At 36.2% G+C, this 11,317-nt stretch overlaps 1 protein-coding gene across 4 annotated transcripts in view; it reads left to right on the top strand.

Annotated features, from left to right (window-relative positions):
* The first annotated feature begins 450 nt into the window (after positions 1–450).
* The window catches only part of LOC106872621 (glutathione peroxidase), a 129,003-nt gene continuing 118,136 nt past the window's right edge, over positions 451–11,317 (top strand). For 3 of the 4 annotated variants that reach the window (XR_008266959.2, XM_052977462.2, XM_052977455.2), the window contains exons 1-3: positions 451–725; positions 8,907–9,148; positions 10,914–11,148. Coding sequence is in view for 3 of the 4 variants with exons in the window: in XM_052977462.2 (XP_052833422.1) it covers positions 527–725; positions 8,907–9,148; positions 10,914–11,108 (636 nt within the window). In the remaining variant the exon portion in view is untranslated. The remainder of the gene's footprint in view (positions 726–8,906; positions 9,149–10,913; positions 11,149–11,317) is intronic. The other variant, XM_014919675.3, reaches the window with a different exon arrangement.

The raw sequence follows: 11,317 nt of genomic DNA, 5'->3' as shown, positions 1-11,317 counted from the left end.
TGTAAAATAGTGGTTTAACTAATAGATGCGATTAAATAAGTACCATACTGAAATAAAGATTAAAACGCTTGAAGGTAATGTTGCAGTATGTCCGTAGTCCGATAATTTGAACAGGCAAAAAAAAAAAACGACAATAATAAGAGAAAGCAACAATAAACAACTAACTGGAAATAACGAAAGCAATCTAAATCTTGTAATACGTGTCAAACTTTAACATCTGTTACACGGGAACAGAAATAATGGTTTACTGACACCAAACAAGAATTATTTTAACTATCGGTTAAACTATTTCTTGTAATTCAACCAGCTGCGACCAAACTTTTTACTGCAAACATTTGTCAATCAAGCTTACCACGGGCATACACACACGCACTCACGCGCGCGCACACACACACACACACACACACACACACACACACACACACACATTCATATAAATTGAATCATGCTTCTTTAGGTTGTCATTCTCATTGTTGTGTTGTCTGCTGCAAATAAACTTTAGTGCAGAAAATATAAACATTGAGCGATGACGGCAGCCTTTTCATATGTTTTGCTTCTTGTGTTTGCAGTAGTAAGAGCAGGAGTCCCACACAATCTTGTTTCAAAGTGCAAAGGTGGTAAAAGCGTTCACGGACAGGTATTTAAGAATATAGATGGCGAAGAAGTGAAAATGTCAAAATATAAAGGAAGTGTGGTCCTCGTTGTCAATGTCGCAACATTTTGTGGTAAGTGAAGAATACAGATTTCGTGTGCAATGAATTTTTGAGTGTTTCAATCTTCAGAAATAATCATGTTTGAGTAGGGACATTATTCATACCACTCGCGCCATGGGGTGTAGGGTTCCACACAATAACTATTTTTGTACTATTTCCCAACTCTCTATCATAATGCATCTATATATACATGCACATGCATAAATACATATATATTTATACGATGTCTATATGTACGTACGTACATATGTATATACGAATATATGTTCTCTTTCTTTTTTAATTTGGAATAAATTTTGACCGGCCATCTGCTTGGTAGCAAAGTTGTGAAGGGAAGCATCTTGTTTTGTTCGTCGTTCCTCAAATCTTAAGAAGGTCTTGCAGGTTTTTATAGTTCCAGGTATCGTTTTGTATGATTGTCTATGTATGTATGTATGTATGTATGTATGTATGTATGTATGTATGTATGTATGTAAAAGACATGTTAGGATCCACAATGAGCAGAACTTACCTGCAGGTATTGGTAGTTCAAATCAGAGGTGCAATCTGTGTGGGTGTTTTTTCAAAACATTGTCTGGTTTAAAAAGCCACATCAGACGCCATGAAAGGGCTAAGGTGTAGGTACAGGAGGTGGTCAAACTCTGTGTAAGGAGTAGACAACCACCATGTATGTATGTATGTATGTATGTATGTATGTATGTATGTATATGCGTGGATGAAGCATAGCCGACTAGTTCACTTTGTAATCACGAGGCCCAGGATTCGATCCCATTGTGTGGCATTTTGTTCAAGACATTTTAAAACACATTCTCGGGTCAACTGCAGCCTTACGAATAACCCCGGGTAGACGGAATATCTGCTCAAACTCGCTGAATAGTTTCATCTGCAATTTACGGCTCCAACAATGTCATTGTTTCACGCCGATTCTGCATGAGGATTACGGCAAATGTGCTTACGTCTATTGAATACTCGGCCACGTACACGCTGTTTCAATGAGTAGGTAGTGCCACTGATTAAATTACTTTATGTTTTCTTCGAAAGCAACGGAGATCCGTTTTCTGCTTCCATATATATTTTCCATTTCCTTTGAATGCATTTATGTATGTGCTTGCGTGTGTTCAACTGAGCATTTTAAGATATGAAAATACCAACTTGTTATATACCAAATTATCTATCTATCTATCTATCTATCTATCTATCTGTCTGTCTGTCTGTCTGTTTATTAATATATATACATATATGAATCTATATGTATGTATGCGTATACACACACACACACACACACACACACACACACACACACACACACACATATATATATATATATATATACATACATATATATATATATATATATATCCTTCTCACGTGATTTCGATCACTGATCATTATGATCTTAGTTCTCATCAGAGGAACTCACTGGTGCACCGGGTTAAAAAGGGCAGCTCACCTCGTACAACTCATGAGAAAAACCATTGAAAGCCAGCGCTATATTCAAAACGGTCAAGATGTATAAATACAATAAGATGTTACGATATATTAATATATTAAAAATATATTCAATATATTATAGGTAACCCGTTAGTAATTAAAACCTAAAGGAAAGTTAATCAACAATGCAACAAAATAGTACCGGCAATTGCTAGAAAAAGTGTCAAAAAGACTCGAAATAGCCACACGGAACACTAACAACATGAATTGACGGAAAACATCGGAGCGAGGTGAAGCAACTTTCCATAGTGAAGTAAACAGACATATCCTTATCACGTGATTTCGAATTCTGATTATCATGATCTTAGTTCTCATCGGAGGAACTCACTGTTACTCCGGGTTTAAAAGGGTAGCTCGCCTCGTACAACCCATGAGAAAAACTGTTTAAAGCCAGGGCTAAATTGAAAACGGTCAGGGTTTATAGTATAAATACAAGATATTACAATATATTAATATATTAAAAATATATGAAATATATTGTAATATAGGTGACCTGTTAGCAATTAAAACCTAAAAGCAAGTTAATAAACAGGGGTACAAAATAGTACAAGCAATTGCTAGAAATAAGTGTCAAAACCACACAGAGCACTAACCCCATGAATTGAAGCAAAGCGTGGGAGCGAGCTAAAGTACCTTTCCATAGTGAGATAAACTCACCAAATGAAATTTACAGACATATCGTTGTCACATGATTTCGAACTCTGATCATTATGATATTAGTTCTCTGACTATGGAAAGACGCTTTAGCTCACTCCCACATTTTCCTTCAATTCATGAGGTTAGTGCTCTGTGTGGCTATTTCGAATCGTTTTGACTGTTATTTCTAGCAATTGCCGGTACTATTTTATATCCTTGTTTATTAACTTGCCTGTAGGTTCTTATTGCTAACAGACCACCTATATTATCATATATTTAATATATTTTTAATATATTAAGGTATTGTTATATATATATATATATATATATATATATATATATATATAGATATATAGATATATATTCATATATATGCAATAATTTTCAATTTGGCTATACATTTGGTAGTATGCCGTTCAAAGCATATTCACTCTCTTCGGCTACCTCATGTCATCAACAGTATATGTGCGACTGTATTTACTTCAGGAATTCCTTCGTGTCCATCGAGTATATAACATATGAGCGGAACAGAAAATGGAAATAATGAGATTCTTTATTAATCACTACGATCGTTTCGATCTATCCAGCATCGGTCCCTCGCGGATGAGATTCTGTACAGTTGGTTGTGGTACGTCACTCGATGCAGATGTGCCCCATCAGGTGTATTTTCAAAAGGTAGCTCTCTCATGGAACTCGGTTTCGATTAGTTCGATTATAATAAATTACGCTTTTTGCCTGTAGTTGGTTCCGACCAAGAGAGAACATGGTTTAGAATGACTTAGAATGAAATATAATTCTCTTTATAGGTAATTAACTTAATTATTATTAATTATAAAGAAAACACATATATAAGAATGATAAATGATAAATAAGTATAAAGCGAGCAGGTACTACGCTTGCGTTGATGAAAATATACATTAAATAAAGTTAAATAATAATAAAACAACTAAGTATGGTGCGAAGAGATAATACACAAAGACGCAATCGAGTGCTGAAGTAAACATTTGGCGACTATAGTATTTTATGGGGTAAAGATATACACCCATGCAAGTCTATGCTCGCCTATATATACACATTCGAAAACACGGTCACCCCCACTCCTCACTTCCAGCTCACCGATACCCAGCGGTCAGCCAACCTCGGTGTTTAACTCACTCCCCGCTGTATAACAAGGAAAGAAAAAACGGAAATGTGAATAATCTTTTCTATGGGTGTTTTGTGTGTAGATGACGAATATAACATCCGTTTATTTCTGTGACCCTCAAGTTTCATGTAAATTGATATCTTACTTATGTTAAATATACTGATGGCTCCGTAGGAATTGAGTAGAAACAGGATTGGGCCGAAACTGACATCTCTAAAAGTTATGAATGGGTTTTGATATAGTTTAAATGGGGTGTTCCTAAGGCATTTCAACCTAACCTAGGAAAATTATAAAAGTACATTCAATATTTTTATAGTTATATGTGTCCAAATCCGTGGTAAATCTGACAAGAAACCACACCTGATCATTCAGTGAGCTAGTTTGTGATTTAACACTTACTAAGCAACAGAAGGAAGTCTTGGCTTCACGTCTGCAACAATGGAACCTGCTGGATAAAGATACTCAAATTACAGTAGTTAGGAAAACGACTTTACTTATTTTAATGGAAAACAACTTTAATTATTTGAATGATATCAGAGACCTATTCAATACCCTTGAGCTGACCTATGAACCAAATGTGTGGAGGTTATTCATAGATGCATCCCTTTACAGCATAAAAACGGTTCTGTTGCACATTGAGAGCACCATGCCTTCAGTTCCAATTACTCACTCAATCATTTTAAAAGAGATCTCGCTTTTATTCTAGACCGCATGAGTGGCTAATTTGTGCGGACTCGAAAGTAGTAGCCCTATGTAATAGGCTATAAACTGGATACACCAAGTTCGTGTGCTTCCTTTGCAAGTGGGACAGTATGGCCAGATCAGAACATTATATACACTCAGAATGACCACCTCGGGAAACTATGACGCCTGGATGCCATAATGTAAATCATGAGCCACAAGTTAAAAAGGAGAAAATCATTTTGCCACCACTGCATATAAAACTAGGCTTAATGAAGCAATTTACCAAAGCACTGCAACATAATAAACCATGTTTCCAGTTCCTCAGGGTGATCTTCCCTAAAATAAATCATGCCAAGATTTAAGAGAGCATATTCGTAGGCCCTCAGATTCGTCAACTTATAGCTGATGAGGACTTCGAGGCGACAATGGATGAAACTGAGTTAGCGGCCTGACATGCATTCAAAGATGTATGCAAAGGACTTCTGGGGAAACATCACGTGGTCCAGCGAGAGAATATAGTGGAGAGCCTAATCAAGTGCAACCAAAATCTCGAACGCAATATCTCACTGAAGATACACTTTCTTCATTCTCATCTGCCCTTCTCAGAGAATGAAGGAGATGTGGGTGATAAACATGGAGAGAGGTTACATCAAGATATAGCGTCAATGGAAAACAGGTATAAAGGAAAATGTAGCCCATCTATGCTGGCTGACTTCTGCTGGAACTTGAAGCATGACACACCTGAGACGTCTTTTAAATGAAGAAGTAAATACTAAAATGTAGGTTAATAATTATATAATGCTAACAAACATGCTGATTCGTTATATATTTATGAATTAATTACAATAGACATATTTGAGAGCAAAATAAATGTATGGTATCGTGGAAAATGGTATAAATTGATTGCATAGTTATTAAGTCAGTAATATACAAGAGTGAAGGCGCAATGGCCCAGTGGTTAGGGCAGCGGACTCGCGGTCATAAGATCGCGGTTTTAATTCCCAGACCGGGTGTTGTGAGTGTTTATTGAGTGAAAACACCTAAAGCTCCACGAGGCTCCGGCAGGGGATGGTGGCGAACCCTGCTGTACTCTTTCACCACAACTTTCTCTCACTCTTACTTCCTGTTTCTGTTGCACCTGTATTTCAAAGGGCCAGCCTTGTCACACTGTGTCACGTTGAATATCCCCGAGAACTACGTTAAGGGTACACGTGTCTGTGGAGTGCTCAGCCACTTGCACGTTAATTTCACGAGCAGGCTGTTCCGTTGATCGGATCAACTGGAACCCTCGACGTCGTAACGAGGGAGTGCCAACAATATACAAGAAAATGTGATGTGATGGGAAATGTTTGTTATAAAATTCGAATTTAGCACAATCAACTTCACAATGAAATGTACGTGAGAACTACGTTTTTTTCTTGGCCCTAAAATTTTCTGTACAATGTTGTTTGATATATAGAAAAGGCAAGTTGGGACTGGAAAATTTATGCTGAATCTAAAGTATTGTTTGTATATCATATTTGTTTTTCTGTCAACCAAATGTCTGACTTATATGACAGCTCTAAGCATGTTTGTGCGTAGTTTTGCTTATCTTCTAAATATTGTGGAGATACTGAATACACATCATAATACTTTTGTCTTCTGTTTCCGTGATAAGTTTATGTCATTGAATCTGACAGTTAGTTGGATTTGATGTCCTCTGGTATTTCTGATATGAAGGAAGGCCTTTTTGTTTGCTCGGTATTTCTTTTAGTTTAATAGAATTGTGAGTGAATGGCGTAGAATTAGAGCACTTGTACTACTGTGCCAGGAGTATCGTAAGAAAATGTGAATGGGAATTCATCAGTAAATGAGAATGTTCGTACAATTTGAAGATGTACGGTAACATTGTATGGAAAATAGTGGGAGATGTGATGCATGTTTGTAGTACACTGTTCGGGAAAAGTGCAAATTATGAAGTTTTTACTTTTGCGCATTATAGGCTTGATGGCAGGACAGATAGCTTTCTGTTTTTTTGTTGTTTCTTGTGACGTTTCTAATTTTGTGTTTTTGAAAGGGTAACTGAAATAGAATCGCAGCATTAGAATGACATAGAAAAGGTTTCAGGAACAAAACTATATTAATATAAGCAAATATATAAGGTGATTAATTTTATGTATGAAGAGGCAGTTGTAGCCTACCAGCTTCATTCAAACCAAAGGAGCATCCGTCTACACCTGCTTCAGCCACATTTTCTTCAGAAGAAATCGAACGTTTACCGTTTCGGATTCTGGTTTTCTACAAGGAAAAAAAAATCTGAGAAGTAAAAATATGAAATTAAAAGATGTCGCGGATTAATGTTTTGCTGTGAAAGCACTTATGTTAAACAAATGAAATGAATGAAATGGATAACGGGTGTCTTTAGAATGGAATAGCGTTTTTATTCTGGAGTGTGGTTGCCTGTCATGGGAGATAACATACGAACAAGTTGATGTTTGTGCATGTTAGGGTCTGTCTGCGTGCGTGTGTTTAATGTAAATAAGAGCAATAAGAAGGCGAAAATGCCATACATGTGCGTGCTTATAGGTAAGTATGTGCGTGTGTGTTAAGTTGTGTACAAGTGAGTGTGTGCTGCTGCGTATTGGGAATGATGCACAAAGGTATAGTTGTCTCATAAATAAATAGTGTGAATGTATGTGTGGAAACGGAAATTTATAAAATTCGTAGGAGTGTGTTTGGAGTTGGTTGAACGTCTCTCTTCTCTGAGTTGAAATACCACCGAGGTCAACATTCGCTTGCATTTCCTCGGTTCGACAAAAGTACCAATCCAGTGTGGCAGATTGGCGGAACTGTTATAGAGTCGGGCGAAATGCTTTACGTTCTGTTCCTGTTCTTTGTGTTCTGAAAATAATGCCTACGACCCGACAACCAAGCTGTATTGGCTGAGGTCGACGGCCTATCCTTTAGATAAACGCCGGTGGTGTGGAGAGAGGAAACATGCATGTATGATACATGCTAGTCTACCCCAAAAAATGATGCCCAGCCTGCATACACAACATAGGCCGAATAAAATTCTATGTATACGTTCTATGTATATACAATTTTCTGAAATTATCCAGCGCCATTTTTAAATGATGCTGTTTTTATATTTGTGCGTATGTTTCGGAAAATAGTTTCCCCTTTGAAATTATTGGAATATTGCTTCCTGTAGCTTTCTAGGTTTTATCATTATCTTACAGCATCTATGCATATTGGATGAAGTATTTCTTTGTGATGAATTTTCAGTGTGTAACCGGAATTCAAGAATTATTTTATCCAATATATTGGTAAATGTTTAAGATAGTGGGGTAGGATCTGAAGAAAATGGTTTGAATGAAGCTAGTAGGTTACAACTGTCTCTTCATACAGCTTCATCTCTCCTGATAAGAGTAGAACTATACTGTTTAATCCCAAACCATTTTTCGGAGGAAAAGTTGTATCCAACTTCTCTATTCAACATGCCCTTCCTTTTCAAAGAACATGGAGAGCGATTTAAGGATGGTTTGACTGTTTGTGCATGTGTTTAATGTAAAAGCGATAAGAAGGCGAAAATGCCAAACAGAAATGATACATTAAAAGTCCGCATCCTCAAATCACTCTCCATGTTCTTTAAAAAAAGAAGGGCATGTTGAATAGAATAGTTTGACGCAGCTTTTCCTCCGAAAAATGATTGTTTTGGGTAAAACAGTATAGTTCTACTCTAATCAGGACGTGCCTATATTTTTATAGAGTTTCGTAATATGTTCAAATAGATGACTAGGTATTTCATCGCTGAATAAAAACATCGCATAAACAATCATTATTTCGATATCAGATAAATATAAGTTTCTTTTTATAGATGGAAATTTTAGTTGAAAATATTTTCCATACATTTATTTCACAAAGAGAAATACATGAATTTAATTCAGCACAAGAAGGTTTATAACTAGTGAATTCATTCTGGTAAGCCTTGATTTACTAATTTCAATGTGTTGATATATTAAATAGCTAATATCAAACAGTTGAGTGGTAGAGAAAGTCAGAGATATATAATAAGCACGACCACAGATTAAAGAGATTAAGAATCCAGTGTTATAATCTCAATGGAATTATTAAAAAAAAAAACGAAAAAACAAACAAACAAATCAGTTATAGATTCGACCTGCTTGGTATTTATTTTTTGATTATAAAACAAGCTGATAGTTATTAACAGAACCGATTTATTCCCTGACCTCTTTCAGGCTACGCAACGCAATATATTGAAATGAATGCATTGTTAGAAAAGACTCTAAAACAGAAATTAGAAATCATCGGATTTCCTTGTAATCAATTTAGTCATATGGAACCTGGTTTAAATAAATCAGAAATTCTGAACGGTCTCAAACATGTTCGTCCTGGAAATGGTTTTGTTCCTAAAATTGATATGATGGAGAAAGCTGATGTCAATGGTAAAAACGAGCTTCCTCTTTTCACTATTCTGAAGGTATTTGTAACATATTTTTCAAATTATCTTAGTAAAAATTAAAAACCCAGTATTTAAAATGGAAACATTTGCATCATTGTTTTGATAAACACGAAACATCTCAAAAGATTTAGGATAGCAAAACTGAAATAGTATATAAAGCGAGACTTAAATTGACTAAACGATCAGTATATTTGAATGTTAAATGAAACCAAGCCAACATGAATGCGCATAATGCATCAAATTATAAACAAATAAGCACAACACACTGAGCCAAAGATAATGAACAAAAGCAATGCAATAGCACTCATTATAAAATCCACTTCAAACAATACATTTCAAGGTAACAATAACAATAATATAGAGACGAGGCCTGAAAATTTTTAGGGGAGGGGGATATTTGATTTTATTGAACCCATTGTCAAACTGGTACTTATATTATTGACCTCGAAAGGATGAAAAACAAAGTCGACATCGGCGGAATTTGAACTTAGAGCGTGAAAAACGACGAAATGCTTCTCAGCATTTTGCTCGGTGTGCTAGCGATTCTGCCAGCTCTCCGCATTAATAACAACAATGATAATCTTATCTGATTTTTGGTGTGTGGAGCAAGTCGACAATGCTCAACTGGCACTTATTTCATCGACCCCCGAAAAGATAAAAGGCAAAGAACTCAGAACGTAAAGATGGACGAAATGACACCAAGCATTTTGTCTGGCGTCCTAATAATTCTCACCGCCTTAACAGCAATAATAATCATGTAGTTTTCAAATTTTGGCACTAGGGGAGGGGGAGGAGTAAGTCAACTAGATCGACCCAATGTACCACTGGTACTTATTCTATCGATCTAGAGAGGATGAAAAACAAAGTCGATCTCGGTTGAATTTGAACTCAGAATGCAAAGACGGACGATATGCTGCTAAGCATTTTGTCCGGCGTGCTAACGATTCTGCCAGCTCGCTGCCTTACCAATAATAATAATACAAATTTATAATGATGTTTATAAATATGTGGTTATATCGGTATATATTTAAGCTTACAATTAAAAAAATTTATGAGTTATTTTCGGCAGACTAGCCTAAGTGTTGAATCAACCGGTTTCGTTGTTATAAGTTGAGTGTAGTGTAATCCGGAAGCACAGCATAACATCCTCAACAATTATCTCACCTCAATAGATTTCCTTTCCTTTCGTAGCTCTACCTCTCACACGCAGTGATAAACGATTCCAAACACATCTCACAATTCTCATTCGTCTTTGCTCCCCATGCACGCATACAGAAGCCCATAGTATTTTCTATCCTCTAGATCTCCATCAGTGACACATGCATGCCAGTATGTTCCATTCACAACAACTACACAGCAGAACCCACTTAGACATCTCGCACAAATTCCATCCTGTGTTACCGTTTGCCGAATTAATAGGATGCCTAACAGGCAATTAAAACGTTACAGTACTTCGTATCCTGAAACCGGCACTACACTATAGCTGTTACTAATGTAATTTCTGATGATGCAACTACGCTCGATACTGCAAATATGTAACACCGAAAGGTGATAGTTCAGGTGATGAGAGTGTTTCGTTAGCCTGTTCCACTGAGTTGAATATATTTCCATAATATACTTTAAGGAGAATTTGACGCCAGAAGCCTAGCTGAGCCAGAAAATTCTCACTAAGACGAAATACTTTGTAGTGCATCTATTACCCAATTGGTTTTCAAACTCCCTTATCACCTCGCCAACCAACGTGACTGCCATTATATTTTTGCTTTGCATTCTAAAATTTCAGGATTTATGTCCTTCGCCACGTAATGCAAAATACGATAAGATGAAATGTACCTGGAATCCTATCACTCCGCGAGACATCATGTGGAATTTTGAAAAATTCGTTATCGATGCCGATGGAGTTCCGATTTTCCGATATTTACCGATTACAACACCAAGTGCCATCATTGATTCACTAAAAGAGCAGTCAATCCTATAACTAACTCCTGTATAATTCAAAGTGAAAGAATACAGTAACCGTAAGAATTATTTTAATCTCATTTTAATTGCGTTAATTTGTTATGTTAAGTAAGTAGTAAGCTGCGTTTTGAACCATGAAGCATTTGTACCGAATTCTTGCTGAGTTTTGAATTTTTTAAAACATTTTTTGCAGAGTTTTGAATTTTTATTAAACATTTTTTTGAAATT

Source organism: Octopus bimaculoides, chromosome 2 (assembly GCF_046866305.1).
Source record: "Octopus bimaculoides isolate indiv1 chromosome 2, ASM4686630v1, whole genome shotgun sequence".
NCBI lineage: Eukaryota > Metazoa > Mollusca > Cephalopoda > Octopoda > Octopodidae > Octopus > Octopus bimaculoides.
The sequence above is the reverse complement of the archived record's forward strand: the minus strand, read 5'-3'. Positions and strand labels throughout refer to the sequence as shown.